At 41.9% G+C, this 17,371-nt stretch overlaps 1 protein-coding gene across 1 annotated transcript in view; it reads right to left on the reverse strand.

Moving 5' to 3' along the window:
• The window catches only part of LOC134965178 (C3a anaphylatoxin chemotactic receptor-like), a 59,673-nt gene that overhangs the window by 23,032 nt on the left and 19,270 nt on the right, over window positions 1-17,371 (reverse strand). The window contains exons 2-3 of the mRNA XM_063941694.1: window positions 12,986-13,077; window positions 5,403-5,473 (exon numbers count right to left, since the gene is read on the reverse strand). Of these exons, the coding sequence (XP_063797764.1) occupies window positions 5,403-5,473; window positions 12,986-13,077 (163 nt within the window). The remainder of the gene's footprint in view (window positions 1-5,402; window positions 5,474-12,985; window positions 13,078-17,371) is intronic.

A 17,371-nucleotide genomic window follows, 5' to 3' on the forward strand; every position in this document is an offset into this window, starting at 1 on the left:
CTTTTTCTGACGTCCGTGTACATTCTCGGTATCGCCTGCCTAGAGAAGTGGAACCTAGATGGTATTTGGTAACGGGGGCACACTGCCTCAATAAATTGTCTAGTTCCCTGTGAACTAACGGCGGATACCGGACGCACGTCTAACACCAACATAGTTGTCAAGGACTCAGTTATCCGCTTTGCAGTAGGATGACTGCTGTGATATTTCATCTTCCTCGCAAAGGACTGTTGAACAGTCAATTGCTTACTGGAAGTAGTACAAGTGGGCTTACGACTTCCCCTCTGGGATGACCATCGACTCCCAGCGGCAACAACAGCAGCGCCAGCAGCAGTAGGCGTTACACGCAAGGATGCATCGGAGGAATCCCAGGCAGGAGAGGACTCGTCAGACTTGCCAGTGACATGGCCTGCAGGACTATTGGCATTCCTGGGGAAGGAGGAAATTGACACTGAGGGAGTTGGTGGGGTGGTTTGCGTGAGCTTGGTTACAAGAGGAAGGGATTTACTGGTCAGTGGACTGCTTCCGCTGTCACCCAAAGTTTTTGAACTTGTCACTGACTTATTATGAATGCGCTGCAGGTGACGTATAAGGGAGGATGTTCCGAGGTGGTTAACGTCCTTACCCCTACTTATTACAGCTTGACAAAGGGAACACACGGCTTGACACCTGTTGTCCGCATTTCTGGTGAAATACCTCCACACCGAAGAGCTGATTTTTTTGGTATTTTCACCTGGCATGTCAACGGCCATATTCCTCCCACGGACAACAGGTGTCTCCCCGGGTGCCTGACTTAAACAAACCACCTCACCATCAGAATCCTCCTGGTCAATTTCCTCCCCAGCGCCAGCAACACCCATATCCTCCTCATCCTGGTGTACTTCAACACTGACATCTTCAATCTGACTATCAGGAACTGGACTGCGGGTGCTCCTTCCAGCACTTGCAGGGGGCATGCAAATAGTGGAAGGCGCATGCTCTTCACGTCCAGTGTTGGGAAGGTCAGGCATTGCAAACGACACAATTGGACTCTCCTTGTGGATTTGGGATTTCAAAGAACGCACAGTTCTTTGCGGTGCTTTTGCCAGCTTGAGTCTTTTCAGTTTTCTAGCGAGAGGCTGAGTGCTTCCATCCTCATGTGAAGCTGAACCACTAGCCATGAACATAGGCCAGGGCCTCAGCCGTTCCTTGCCACTCCGTGTGGTAAATGGCATATTGGCAAGTTTACGCTTCTCCTCCGACAATTTTATTTTAGGTTTTGGAGTCCTTTTTTTTCTGATATTTGGTGTTTTGGATTTGACATGCTCTGTACTATGACATTGGGCATCGGCCTTGGCAGACGACGTTGCTGGCATTTCATCGTCTCGGCCATGACTAGTGGCAGCAGCTTCAGCACGAGGTGGAAGTGGATCTTGATCTTTCCCTAATTTTGGAACCTCAACTTTTTTGTTCTCCATATTTTATAGGCAGAACTAAAAGGCACCTCAGGTAAACAATGGAGATGGATGGATTGGATACTAGTATACAATTATGGACGGACTGCCACGGTTAGGTGGTATAAAAAAACCACGGTTAGGTGGTATATATTATAATAATAATACAATTATGGATGGACGGACTGCCTGCCGACTGCCGACACAGAGGTAGCCACAGCCGTGAACTACCGCACTGTACACTGGTTGATAAAGAGATAGTAGTATACTCGTAACAACTAGTATGACACTATGACGACGGTATAAAGAAAGAAAAAAAAATACCACAGTTAGGTGGTATATATTATAATAATAATACAATTATGGATGGACGGACTGCCTGCCGACTGCCGACACAGAGGTAGCCACAGCCGTGAACTACCGCACTGTACACTGGTTGATAAAGAGATAGTAGTATACTCGTAACAACTAGTATGACACTATGACGACGGTATAAAGAATGAAAAAAAAACCACGGTTAGGTGGTATATATTATAATAATAATACAATTATGGATGGACGGACTGCCTGCCGAGTGCCGACACAGAGGTAGCCACAGCCGTGAACTACCGCACTGTACACTGGTTGATAAAGAGATAGTAGTATACTCGTAACAACTAGTATGACACTATGACGACGGTATAAAGAAAGAAAAAAAAATACCACGGTTAGGTGGTATATATTATAATAATAATACAATTATGGATGGACGGACTGCCTGCCGACTGCCGACACAGAGGTAGCCACAGCCGTGAACTACCGCACTGTACACTGGTTGATAAAGAGATAGTAGTATACTCGTAACAACTAGTATGACACTATGACGACGGTATAAAGAAAGAAAAAAAAATACCACAGTTAGGTGGTATATATTATAATAATAATACAATTATGGATGGACGGACTGCCTGCCGACTGCCGACACAGAGGTAGCCACAGCCGTGAACTACCGCACTGTACACTGGTTGATAAAGAGATAGTAGTATACTCGTAACAACTAGTATGACACTATGACGACGGTATAAAGAATGAAAAAAAAAACCACGGTTAGGTGGTATATATTATAATAATAATACAATTATGGATGGACGGACTGCCTGCCGACTGCCGACACAGAGGTAGCCACAGCCGTGAACTACCGCACTGTACACTGGTTGATAAAGAGATAGTAGTATACTCGTAACAACTAGTATGACACTATGACGACGGTATAAAGAAAGAAAAAAAAATACCACAGTTAGGTGGTATATATTATAATAATAATACAATTATGGATGGACGGACTGCCTGCCGACTGCCGACACAGAGGTAGCCACAGCCGTGAACTACCGCACTGTACACTGGTTGATAAAGAGATAGTAGTATACTCGTAACAACTAGTATGACACTATGACGACGGTATAAAGAAAGAAAAAAAAATACCACAGTTAGGTGGTATATATTATAATAATAATACAATTATGGATGGACGGACTGCCTGCCGAGTGCCGACACAGAGGTAGCCACAGCCGTGAACTACCGCACTGTACACTGGTTGATAAAGAGATAGTAGTATACTCGTAACAACTAGTATGACACTATGACGACGGTATAAAGAATGAAAAAAAAACCACGGTTAGGTGGTATATATTATAATAATAATACAATTATGGATGGACGGACTGCCTGCCGACTGCCGACACAGAGGTAGCCACAGCCGTGAACTACCGCACTGTACACTGGTTGATAAAGAGATAGTAGTATACTCGTAACAACTAGTATGACACTATGACGACGGTATAAAGAATGAAAAAAAAACCACGGTTAGGTGGTATATATTATAATAATAATACAATTATGGATGGACGGACTGCCTGCCGACTGCCGACACAGAGGTAGCCACAGCCGTGAACTACCGCACTGTACACTGGTTGATAAAGAGATAGTAGTATACTCGTAACAACTAGTATGACACTATGACGGTATAAAGAATGAAAAAAAAACCACGGTTAGGTGGTATATATTATAATAATAATACAATTATGGATGGACGGACTGCCTGCCGACTGCCGACACAGAGGTAGCCACAGCCGTGAACTACCGCACTGTACACTGGTTGATAAAGAGATAGTAGTATACTCGTAACAACTAGTATGACACTATGACGACGGTATAAAGAAAGAAAAAAAAATACCACGGTTAGGTGGTATATATTGTAATACAATTATGGATGGACGGACTGCCTGCCGAGTTCCGACTGCCGACACAGAGGTAGCCACAGCCGTGAACTACCGCACTGTACTGTGTCTGCTGCTAATATAGACTGGTTGATAAAGAGATAGTATACAATACATACAACAATATACTACTATACTGGTGGTCAGGCACTGGTCACCACTAGTCACACTGGCAGTGGCACTCCTGCAGCAAAAGTGTGCACTGTTTAATTTTAAATTAATATAATATTATGTACTCCTGGGGGCTCCTGCTATAACAACCTGCAGTGCTCCCCAGTCTCCCCCACAATTATTATAAGCTTTGCCTTTTATACATTGATGTGCAGCACACTGGGCTGAGCTGAGTGCACACAGACTGAGTCACACTGTGTGACTGGCTGCTGCTGTGTATCGTTTTTTTTCAGGCAGAGAACGGATATAGCAGAGAACGGATATATTATATTAAAATAAATAAAAGTTAACTAACAACAACTGCACTGGTCACTGTGGTAAACTCTGTCTGACTCTGCACAATCTCTCTCTCTCTTCTAATCTAATTTCTAATGGAGAGGACGCCAGCCACGTCCTCTCCCTATCAATCTCAATGCACGTGTGAAAATGGCGGCGACGCGCGGCTCCTTATATAGAATCCGAGTCTCGCGAGAATCCGACAGCGTCATGATGACGTTCGGGCGCGCTCGGGTTAACCGAGCAAGGCGGGAGGATCCGAGTCTGCTCGGACCCGTAAAAAAAACATGAAGTTCGTGCGGGTTCGGTTTCAGAGAAACCGAACCCGCTCATCTCTATTAGGAACTAGGGAGAAATTAGATTAAGCCGTGTGATTTTACTACAAGAATGTAAAATAGTTCTATGCATGTCCCTGTGTGCTGTTAGACATGCCCAAAAGGTGGTGCTAGACACACCTCTCCAGCGGTGCACCCCCTAATACAATTAGCTGCGCCCGCCTATGCTGATATTATGTTTGTCAGCATTGCATCAAGCAGTATATTAACTGCGACCATATTTATCAATACTAGCCAAGCCTGTACTAGGAAGCCTGGGATTAGTTATAAAAAAAATTGGGGGGGAGGGGTCCTTACATCGTTTGTTTTAATTATCCAATTTTTGCACTTTTTATACATCAAAATCTGTACAGATACTATGGGTCTGAGCAGTGCTTGACACCCATTGCTGATTGACAGCAGCTTTAATGGGTTTTGCTGTGATAGAAGAGCTTTAAAATGGATAGCCATGAGTTGGCAGATTTTAAATCACAATCAAAACCAATTCTTGGTAAACACTTTAGACACTAAAAAGCCATTGGTTATTAATTGAATCCAAAACCAATGCTAAGTAAATTTACATCATAGTCTTTCATCACCAGTTTGCAATAATCACTACTGAAAAGTTTTAGAATTTGTATAGAAGTCACTTTTGAACCTATTTTTTATATATTTAAATAATCAAATTGCATATTCTTTAGCATTAAAATAGCTTTTAATTTACTTTTTTTTGTTTTAATCATAGACTAAAGATTTGTACTTTGATTATCTAATAGTAAAATGAGTAAAACCTGTAAATAAACTTGTGAAAAAGTAGTACATTATCACTCATTACCACAAATGTGCAAAATAGAAAAGGTAACAAAATTTTCATTGGGATAAACCATACCTAAATACCGTATGTATAACATTTTCACATATAGAAATAACTTTTTCTACATAAACAATATACTTACACAGTGAAATCCTGCTCTGTCCAATTTTTTGAGGTCTGATTTAAATCAGCAATCTCCATGTTGGCTCTTCCCTACAAACAGATCAATAATGTGCAGTATCATAGACATTTAAAAGGTTGTAAACAAGCATAAAAACTAAAATACATATTACTGTTCACAAAAGTAATTTGTTACAAACTTAGTAAATGACATCCATTTAAATTAAGAGATTAAAAATAAATGACTATTACTTCCCCATAGCTATTTTATAAATTGTTCATAATCTAAGTGTTTGAAAATGAACAGCGGAATAACACAATCAAAACAGGTTTTTAAATGTTTAACTGTAACAATTGCAACTTTATTATTCTCTAAGACTAAATAGTTTTATTTCAAATCCATCATGTACAACAAATTGCTTCCCTGCATTTCACTCCTTGGTATCCTTTCCAAAACAATTACATAATTCACTCTCCCTGCCACTCACCCATATCTACACATTTCCTTCTCAATTGTCCACTCCCCTCTTATTAACACTCATGAGCTTTTTACTTATCATTATACATTAACAATAACATCCACAACCTGTCACCATAAAAAAAACATTCACAAACCTCCTGTTAGGGTCTCCTGCCCTGTGCTGCCACGTCGTCATGGCAACCGGGAGACAAGTGCTAGTGGAGTAACCTGAGCGCAGCTGATACTCCGGTTCGGGTTTTTTGCTGTGCAGTGGTTATAGGCTCTGTGCACGGCAGGGGATCCGGTGCTGGTTTTTGTGCTCACAGTCTGTGAGGTCTGAGTGGGGCGTGGACAGCACCTGCTTTATAAGGCCTCTTTTCAGAGTAAGCAGATGCTGCTGAATCTTTGTTGGTTAGTCAGTTCATGAAAGTTAGCCAGTACTGTGTAGCTTTGTATTTGTTTGTTGCTTACTGCAAATAGGCCTGGGGATTTGGTATTACACTCTGCCAATCCAGACCTAGCAGTAAGACTGGAGTCAGTCGTTTAGCTTGCTGGGGTTCTGTTACTACTCTGTGAACTTAGCAAGTTTGCGGCTTTATTCTAAGACTTGCCTGTCTAATCCTGTCTCACTGTGCTAGGTGTCAGGGGTCAGTTTAGTGGCAGTAAGCTAAAACCTGTGCACTGCAAGTGAGAAATAGGATTGTGGAGACTCTCCTTGTGTCTATCATTCCATCTCTGACCAAGGAGTTTACTGCCACACCCGTTGGTAACCCTTTAGGGTTTTGCTGTTGCCCTTAGCAACAGCATTTCGGGTTCTCTACGTATTAAAACACAACATCTTGCTTTTTCTATCTGAGCAGTTCTAATACAAGGGAGATACCCAGTTCCTTAGCCTCTGGGCTTCTCTGTTCACTTTGTGTGTATTTTGTTACCCTATCACCTTCTGTGTACGTTATGTCATATTCCCCAGTTTGTCTGTGAGTCCATTTGTTTTGCATAACAGTTCAAACACCAGTACATTCCTGCAGACACTGGAGTGCATAACAGTTCTGACACCAGTACTTTCCTGCAGGCACTGGTGTGCATAACACCTCCTACACTCACATCTCTCTCTCTCTCTCTCTCTCTCTCTCTCCTGGTTCTGATATCTGGTGATATTTCACCAAATAAGGGAACACACCACTTGTCCCACTCACATTCACCTGATTTACAGCAATGTAGAAATCCTGCCAACGTCATACACATCACATCTCCCTTCACCCTCCAAATCGCTAAAATGTGCCTTATGGAATGCAAGCTCTGTTTTTTTTTTTATATAACAATTTTTATTAATGGTATACATCCATATTACAACATTTGTATTCAATAAGACATGGAGCAAGAGTTACTCAAATAATGAAAGTGTAGGCTAGTCTTGTCTTGTCGTCCTTGATTGGGAATTGTGCATTAATAGCAATATATGATGAAGGAACAGATCAATATATATTATACTGAAGACAAATCCAAATGCCAAAGTAGTATCATGTCATCTTATCTGGAACCCGTTTACTAATATTATGTAACCAAGGGTAAAATATAACAGTGTTAAGAACTATTCAATTATCACTATTAATAGCCGGCATGTCAAAGTATTGCCGTCTGTTCCTGAGAAAGAGCTAGTGATGTATTAAAGTCGAAGGAAGTGAATGCCAAATGGTAGATGGCATTTGTATAGCATAGTAGCCATAAAATGTTACTCCATAGTACTAAATAAAGAGAAGTATGCCAATATAGAAGGGATGAGAGAGGAAAGGATAGATAGAAAGAAAAGGTGAGATAAGGAATAGTGAAAGTAAAGAAAGGAGCGGAAGGGAGGGAGAGAAGAAAAGGAAATAAAAGGAAAAGAGAGAGAAAGGAGTAATATGAAAGGATAAAACAAGGATCAAAAAAATACAGCTCTACCTAGGTGTATTTGCGCGTGAGGAAATTCTTAATGATATCACAGTATAAGCGCATTGTGCTAATCTATCTCTGTCAGAACAAATACTTCAAAGATTGGTAAATGGGAGTATGAGAGAAAAGTGAAGGAGAAGGGGTGGACTCTCTGAACCCGGGCGACACACTATAGGGGTGAGGAAGGATACTGTATAGAGGGTGCTGAGCCTTCAAGTATACAATGGAATCTGTCCGTTGAAAGAGAGAAAAAAATATATTCAATACTTTAATGGAGAGACCATTGAGTTATGTCAAACATTTTGGTTTGCGAGATTCTCTCTTCGTCTGGTAGGGACAGAAGATAATAGTTCCATTTGTTCAGAAATTTAGAAAGGTTCTCTCCCCTGGCCAGAATCACAGATCTTCTGTCGAAGAGAAATAGCTGTCTAAGTTTCTGCAATACCTCATTAAGGGATGGTGTGGATTTGGTGGTCCAGTGGATGAGGATTATCTTTTTTGCAATCATCACTACGATAGTAAGTAGAGGGTTGATCTGAGATGTGTGCGGACCAATTCTCCAATTAGTGAAATTTGCACATAGGCATGCTAGAATGTCAGGTTGTGCCCTGGCATGAGATAGTCTATTAATGTAAGGTATAACTTTGTGCCAGAATTTTTTGATCTTTCAACACGACCAAAAGGAATGTAAAAATTTGGCTTGGTGTACTGAGCATTTTGGACAGTCTCCTGATTCCTCCAAAACCATATGGCTTCTCTGTGCAGGAGAAATATAGGCCCTATGGATAGTTCTGAAGTGAACCGCCTGTAAATATGAGGAGTTAAGCAAACGCATGGATAAATTAAGAGTAGGGCATAAATCAGTGATTTCAGAGATCATGGGTATATCATGAGACCAGCTAGTAGCATTTGATGATGGGGAGGCAGGGCGCATAGCGAGCATTAATTTGGGATATAGAAGGTTAGTCTTGTACGGTCTGTGTACTAGAGATTGGAGTAATAATAGTATGAGATCCTGTTTGTCGGGAAGGAAAGTGTGTGTGTGTAGGGATATTGCGAAATGGCGAGCTTGTAGAAACATAAAGAATTGGTTGTTAGGAAGTTGGTATGCCTGTTGGAGGGCAGAGAAAGAGAGTGGTATTCCCCCTGGGGTCAAATACTTTTGCAGTTGTCGATAGTCCCTTAGCCTTCCATTCAAGGTACAGGCGATTGGTTAAGGATGGTGGGAACCCTGGATTGCCCCACAGTGGAATGCATATGGACGAAGAGTGATCTCGGTGTAAGATTTTGTTAATGGAGATCCATGTTTTGTACGTATCTGTGAAAATGATGTTGTTGTAGATATGTGTTGGGATTTCCTCTTTCTGGAGTGGAGTAATGCACATGGGGAGTAAGGTGTGAACATGGCCGTGTCAAGATTTACATCTGTGTATGTGGAGGACTCTAAAATCCAGTCTGAGATGTAACGGAACATGACAGAATGTGTGTACATGCGAAGATTGGGGGCTTTGAGACCTCCATGTTTAATGAGATTTTGCAATTTGTTCAGAGAAATTCTGGATTTTTTATGTTTCCATAGAAATCTAGAGGTTAATTTATTAAAGGTGGCAAAGTCGGAGGTTTTCAAAGAGAGTGGTAACATTTGAATGAGGTAAAAAAATTTGGGGTATATAATACTCTTTACAGCAGCGAGGCGACCCAAGAGTGACAATGGGAGATCCTTCCAGTTATCATATAGGGTGGCTATTTTTGTTAGTAAGGGGGTGTAGTTAAGTTTATAGATGTTGGCGGTGGACAGTGGGATTTTGATCCCTAAGTACTTTATGCCTTCCTTAGCTAGATGAAAGTTAGAGAGGGATGGGATGTTTTGAGTGGTGCGGGGAGGGCCATTAATGGGTAAGATTTCGGATTTGGATATGTTTATTTTGAGGCCTGCAGTTTGGCCAAAAGCTGAGATAAAGGACATAACTTGAGGAACTGAGGAAGAAGGGTCAGAAAGAAATAGAATCATGTCGTCTGCGAACAGAGAAATCTTTAATTCCATTGACCCAATGACAATTCCAGATATATTGGTCGAGTTGCGAATGGCTATTGCGAGAAGTTCAATGGCTATGTTGAATAGTAAGGGTGATAGTGGACACCCTTGTCTGGTGCCTCCAGCTATGGGAAAGGGGGAAGAGAGAAACCCATTACAGGAGATTTGAGAGGTGGAATTGGAGTATAAGGCTGTTATATTATATCAATAAATGACTTAGGGAAACCAAACTTATGTAGCGTGTGATATAAGTAAGGCCATAGCACTAAATCGAAGGCCTTCTCGGGGTCCAGTGATAGAATGATAGCTGGCTTGGTGGGAGGAGAAGTGTTCATACACTGGACGACCGAGAAGACCCTCCTTAAATTTATCACAGAGTGACGGCCGGAAATAAAGCCGGTCTGATCTTGGTGGATTATGTGAGGTAATATCGGTTGGAGGCGATTGGATAGAATTTTAGTCAAAATTTTGTAATCAAGATTAAGTAAAGATATGGGCCTATAAGAACTAGGGAGAGACAGGTCGCGGTTTGGTTTGGGTAGAGTTTTTATTATTGCTGAGGTGAAGCAGAGTGGGGGATTAAGGTTTGTAAGGAGGTGATTATATAGCAAAACTAAAGTGTCTATAATTTTGGGGGCTAGTAGTTTATAGAATTCACCTGAAAATCCGTCAGGGCCTAGAGCTTTGTCTCGTTAGAGATGCTGGATAACTGAAAGGATCTCCTTGGCCGTGATGGGAGCCATTAGAGAGTCAAAGAGGGATTGCGGAATGGTAGGGAGTGAGGGGTATTCCCATATAGGTGAGGGAGGGGGTGTAATCTGGGATGGGGTATCTGTATGAGGAGAGGAAGAAGGAGCAGAGTATAGCGATTCGTAGAATGATCTCATCACCTCTGTAACTTGTTGGTTAGAGGTTGTTATTTTGCCATCATGTGTTTTTAGAGGGTGTATGAGCGAAGGAGAGTGAGAACCATGAAGTAAGTTGGTCAAGAGCTTGCCAGTTTTGTTGCCAAATTTGTGATATCTATAGTTTATATTAAAGAGATGTTTATCACCTAAAGAATGGAGATGATCTTCAAATTTGTTTTTTGCATTTGTGTATAAATCTTTGTTTGCAGGTGAGGGTGATGTCTTGAATTGTTGGAATGAGGACGTTAATTCTGACTGTAGTTGTAGGTAGGATGAGGCTAGATGTTTTTTAGATTTAGATGCATATGAGATGATCATGCCCCGTAAAACTGATTTGGCTGTTTGCCAAAATATTGGGGGGTTAGAAGTGAGGTGAGATATATTGTTAGATGAAAATTCATCCCATTTCGCCATTATTGCTTCACAAAACAATTGTGAGCATGATAGATGAGTGGGGAATCTCCAGATTTTTGTGACAGAAGGATCATGTGAAAGTTGAAGGTCAAGCCAGATGAGTGCATGGTCTGAGAGAGAGATGGTTTCTATATTAGTAGAAATGATATCGGGAATTAAGATGTGGGAAATTAAAAAGTAATCTATTCAGGACAGGGTGCCATGTGCAGCAGAGAGGCATGTGTATTCTCTGTCAGCGGGATTGAAGGCCCTCCAGACATCAGTGGTTTGGAGGGAGGAGGCAAAGTGGGGTATACCAAATATTGGTAAAGAAATGGATTTAGAAGTAGTGTTAGAGCGGTCAAGGAGCGAGGAGGAAATTAGATTAAGATCACCACCAATAATTAGTCTTTCTTGGAGGATAGGGGATAATTTAGCTATCAGTGTGGAAAAAAATGATTTTTTTGTAGTTGTTGGGTGCGTATATATTACACAGTACATATGATGTGTCTTGTAAGGTAACATGTGCTATGATAAATCTGCCATTAGGGTCAGGTGTAACACTGGTCACCTTTAGAGGTAGATATGATCTGGCTAAGATTATAACTCCACGAGCCTTGCAAGAAAAAGGAGCTACCGCTATAACTGTCCAGCCCATGGTTCCTAGTTTTTTCGACTCCAGATCCGTTAGGTGAGTTTCTTGTAGGTATGCTAAATCTAAGTGTTGTTTAGTTAGGTATTGCAGGATTCTATGACGCTTGGCTGGGGAGTTTATGCCGCCCACGTTCAGAGAGCCCACCTTAAGGTGGGAGGGTGTCATATGTAAAAGTTACCATGTAAGGAGGGGACAGAGAGAGGGAGCTATGTAGGCCATATTTTGAGTAGGGAGAAGTGGATAGGTAGAAGGAAAGAAGATAGATTTGAAAGAAGAGAGATAATATAATTGTGATAAACAAAACATATTGCAATAATGTCCTGCGTAGGACTGCACTAGGGGGTAACCTAGGTGATTTGCGGTATGACCAGCATACCAACTTCCGATTCATCAGTATAAAGGAAGACATAACCTCGGGAGGACCCTAGCTGCCCGGGGCAAACCCACCAGGCTATAATGAGGAGGAGGGAACAAACCGTTTGTAGTCATAATAAACAATTGAATTAAAAGGAGGAGTGGGGGGGGAGGTGGAAGGGTAAGGGTGGGTGGGAGCGGGGGATGCTGAGAGGAAATTATGAGTGTATGCTGCAACTGAAAACTGTATGTCGTTAGTGACATCAAAAGGCAGCACATCAACCTATAAGATACATAGTTACGCATATAATAATGTCATAAATGCTAATGGAACAAGGAAGTGCTTATACCAAGTGTATTTTAGTACTATAGCTAAGAAAGACCTGCAAGCACTAGTTGTATGTTTGAAGCAACGGTAACAGTTAACAATGGTAAATATCAACAGAGCTGTCATTCGGAGTATGAGCACAGGAGGATAATAGCAGACCATGATAACTATCTAGATTGCTATGTGGCGTCAGAAATGTCCTCATGGTGTCCTTGAGCTTCATCTTTGAGGAATGCATCGGCATCGCCAGGGGTGGAGAAATCATAAAATGAATCTCCAATAAATATGCGTAGTTTTGATGGATATTGGAGTGCGAATTTCCGTTTCATCTGTACCAGCTGAGCACAAATTGGTGAGAAGGCCTATAAGTTCAAGGGAAAAGTCTTGGAAAATAAGCAGCTTATTTTTTTCCCAAATCAGTGGGCATACTTGTCTAGAGGCAGTCCAAAGGGCTTGCTTATGAAGGTAATTTAAGCAGCGGAAAATGACTACTCTGGGACGGGTGTCTGCAGGACGCAGGTTGGGGCCGATTCTATGTACCCTTTCCATGACAATGTCTTTGCAAGCGTCGGAGGCATGTAGCAGCTGCGGTAGCATGTTACTAACAAAGCACTCCAGGGCTATGTCTTTCACTGATTCAGGAATACCAATTATTCTCAAATTGTTTCACCTGGATCTATTTTCAAAATTATCAAGCTTATTTCAAAGGTGATAATTTTCCTTTTGCGGGCAGATAATGTCGTGCTGCACATCTGCCATGTCGTGAGCTATTTTCCCCATTTGCGTCTCAGTTGTGGTCACTCTATGAGTGAGATTTTTAAGCTGTGTGGAAATTTCAGTGACAGCCTGTGACAAAAGAGGCCCCATCGTGGCCGTTATAGCTTGGGCCAAATCAGAGTGTGTAATGGAAGAATCAGGGTGTCTCTGTGTGACAGACTTATCTGTTTCAGGAGCGGCTTTCTTGTGTGCCGGAGACGCTGGCGGCGAGTCTGTGTCCGGCGCCATCTTTGATTCTGCTCGGCGCTTCTCCTGCCGAAACAACTGCATGCGGGCGGAGGTGGATGGAGCCAGAAACTTCTCCATGCACTGGGGGAGAGGGGGGGGGGGGTTCGTCCCTGGTCAGTGGGGGGGAGAGGGGGTGGCATTAGATGTTGATTGAGGTGGGTGCGTCCCGGGAGCTGCACGGACACACTGCTCACAGCAGGAACCCGGAACCGGAAGTCCACAAGCTCTGTTTTTACCAAATTAACATCTATCCATAACACAGCCTCCCCTGCAGCACTGTCACATGGTGGTCTCAACTTCACACAGACCTCCAGTCCAGATAACTGTAAAGGAGGTGGAGTTGGACTTTCCCAATCTTTCGCATACACAGTTCTACAACAGGTTCTATCACTCACATTTACATCATTTGAAGTACATTCTAGCAAGCTTTACACTTGTTTCTCTCTGTGTGTTGCAGCTATCGCCCACCTTGTTAACATAAACAATTTCTGGAAGATTTTTCTGCTTGGCTCCCTCACTTCCTATCTTCTGGTGTCTCCACCATCATCATGGGTGATTTCAATATTGCTATTGATAGTCTGAAATCTGCTGCTCATGCCCCCATTATACTCTCTCTTAACTACACTCTCGGCTTCTCCCAATAAACTGACTCCTCTACTCATCAGGAGGGTCACTGCATTGATCTAGCATTAACCGGACTATGCTCAGTTTCTGAATTCACTAACACTACTTTACCGCTCTCAGATCACAATCTTACCACCTGCATGCTCTCCTCCAATACTACAAACTCAGTGTCACTGAAGTATTCCAATCCTTCTCAAACACACAGAAATATTAATGCAAATAATTTTCAAGAACTTTCCACCTCTCTGCAACAACTGCTTTAGCCTAATTCTGCATTCACTTCTCCTGAGATGGCTGTATCACACCTGAACCAGACTCTAGAAATAGCTCTTGATGAAGTAGCTCCAGCTAATCATCACACTCTACATAGGTCTAGATGCCAACAATGGCACTCTGAATTAACAAGACACCTACAAAAAATCTTATGCAAAGTTGAATATCAGTGGTATAAATCTCATATTCCAATGACTTACTCAAATATAAAAGGTATATTTCAGTCCTGGCACAAGTTAGTGATTATAACCAGTGTAGCAAATGTGAAATTGCAGCTGCCTGGCTGTCTAGAGGAGTGCAAACCCTCTAATAAAAAGGCTATCAGAAAGAAATCTGCAGCACTGCTGTAGCACAAACATAACACACTGTATACAATTTTGAACAACTTATTTATTTAAAAAAGAATAAGGCTATATTGAGCAACATTTTTGCATTTGGATAAAATAATGTAGCTCTGCATCAGCAGTTTAAAAAAAACAGTAAATAATTTATTTTTTAATTAAAGGCTGTATATTAATAGATCTCAGAGATACTGTTTTAGCAAACAAAATGACAATACAAATTGGCCAACAGTAGCTTTTTGTATCCACATGAATTTATGATAATAGTAGTACCAACAGTGGTTGGCATACATTTTAATGCTGGGCAGATTCTCAGTGCAGTCCCATCAATCTCTACACAGCAAAGTGTCACTCACCGGAGTTCTCTGTTAAGTGGCTTGTTTAAGAGAATCCGGGTGTTAGGCACATAGGTAGCATTGTAATATATAACAAAGCAGGGCACATATGCGAGCGATGTATAACCTGCTGGAATGTAACTTAATTTAGCAGGAGGTAATGATCTCCTTAGGAGCTCACCAGGGCCAGTGGTGCAACTGGGTATATCACCCTTCATCCAGTGGCACACCCAGGGGGGGTTTCCGAGTACCCAGAAACCCCCCTCCACTGCTGCATGAGTATTATTAATGACTGGCTAGCGTCCTCTGCAGCCTGCTGTCTTCCTGGTGGCACTTGCAAGTGCAATAAAAGTTTACTTTATTTTAATTATAGTACATATATATCCATGTGCATACATATATACACATGTATATACATACATACATACATACATACATACATATAAACACACACACACACATATGATATATATATACATGTGTATATATATGTGTACTGTATGTGTGTACATATATATATATATATATATATATGTATGCATGTTTAATATGCTATGTATATGTGTATATGGGTTCACTACGATCTCCCGGCGGCCGGCCTCCTGGCGACCAGCATACCGGCACCGGGAGGCCGGCCGCCGGCTTACCAACATTGTGGCGAGCGCAAATAAGCCCCTTGCAGGCTCGCTGCGCTGGCCACGCTATGCGCGCCACACTATTCTATTCTCCCTCCAGGGGGGGCGTGGACCCCCATGAGGGAGAATAAGTGTCGGTATGCCGGCGATCGGGCTCCCGGAGCCGGTATGCTGGTTGACGGGAGCCCGACCGCCGGCATATTGAAGACCACCCGTGTATATGTATGTGTGTGTGTATGTATATATATATATATATACACACACACACACACACACACACACACACACACACAGACACACTAGTTTTACGGACCCAGCATATACTGGGTCACCTCAGTCCCCACCCTCGTGATTGGCTCCGCCCAGTTCTGGAAACCCCCCCATGCAAATCCTGCATTTGCCACTGTCATCCAATGTTGATATTCTGTGGGGAAGCTGGCAATAGTGCTGTGCTTTAAAAATCACTCTGCGTGAGGCTTCAATGCATTTCTCTGCTCTTGGCAGCTTTCTTAAGAAGAAGGTTTCTCATGCAGTATAGGAAGCTGTGTAAATCCTTGATCCACAGTTTAGTCCAATGAATCGATTAATTAGTTGAAAGGTATTTCAGCCTAAGTAAGCTTGCAGTTTTGTTATAGATGTTCAGTAAAAACACAACATCAACCAAAAATCAAATATTGTAGAAAAATATATAAACACATGTACAAAGAGAGTTTAAATACACAATATATAGTTCCCAAAACCATAAATAGATTATATGCTTATATTTACATGAATATCACCTGCCACAGATGGACAGTTTCTATCATCATAAAAAGAGGGGAAAACAGATGGAGAAAAAGAGGGAGAAAAAGAGAGGGTATACAATCCGGTTGGTGTAGAGTCTTGTACAAATAATTCCATCATAGTACTGTATAAACTGCTGGTGGTCAATTGGTTAGGAGGAAAATATGTGTTAGATAATCTATTAATTCAATATATCTTTATATAAGGAGGTAGAAATATTATAAGTACAAAATTACAAAAAAATGACTACCTAAGTTTATTCTCATATATAAAACAGTCTACTGCTCTTATTGTAATGCCCTGGACACCACCAAACAAACATATTTTCAAACTCTAATCTCTGCTCAAGCCTCTAACTCAAAATTACTTTTTAATACATTTAAATAACTTCTAACCCCTCCATTCAAGGTTGGCGACAGAGGGGCTTAAATGGGACACCTGTACAGTGTCCCAAGGATCAGAGGGTCCCCAAGGATATGCTGCTTAGTGCCGGACAGGGTTGTGAGGCGTCTTGTCCAAATAGGGCAATGAGCTATAGGCAGTGTGGCCACAGTCTCAGAGTGACAGGAGCCTCTCACACACAGTCTATCGGGTCCAGCTCTGTTGCAGGCAGTTATGGGACATGGCAGCATATCTGCTAGCCAGGATTCCTGTGCCCTGAGCCGACCTCTACTAGTGGAGTCTGCTTGGCGGTATTCAGGTCTGGGTACTAGGGAGTACAGTGCAGGTGAGCCTTTCACCAGAGTAAGAGTGGCTTGGTGAAGGGACAAATGGTTTTGGGATGGGGTGGTGGAGTTGTGAATGCAGCATGGAGTCAATAGGGAGAGGCAGACTGTGGGTAGTGTGAGAGGAAAGAGAGATAGGGAGACACAGGCTGTGGTGAATGTGGGTGAGTAAGAATTCTGTAGATATACATATTTATATATGTGT

Source organism: Pseudophryne corroboree, chromosome 10 (assembly GCF_028390025.1).
Source record: "Pseudophryne corroboree isolate aPseCor3 chromosome 10, aPseCor3.hap2, whole genome shotgun sequence".
Lineage (NCBI taxonomy): Eukaryota > Metazoa > Chordata > Amphibia > Anura > Myobatrachidae > Pseudophryne > Pseudophryne corroboree.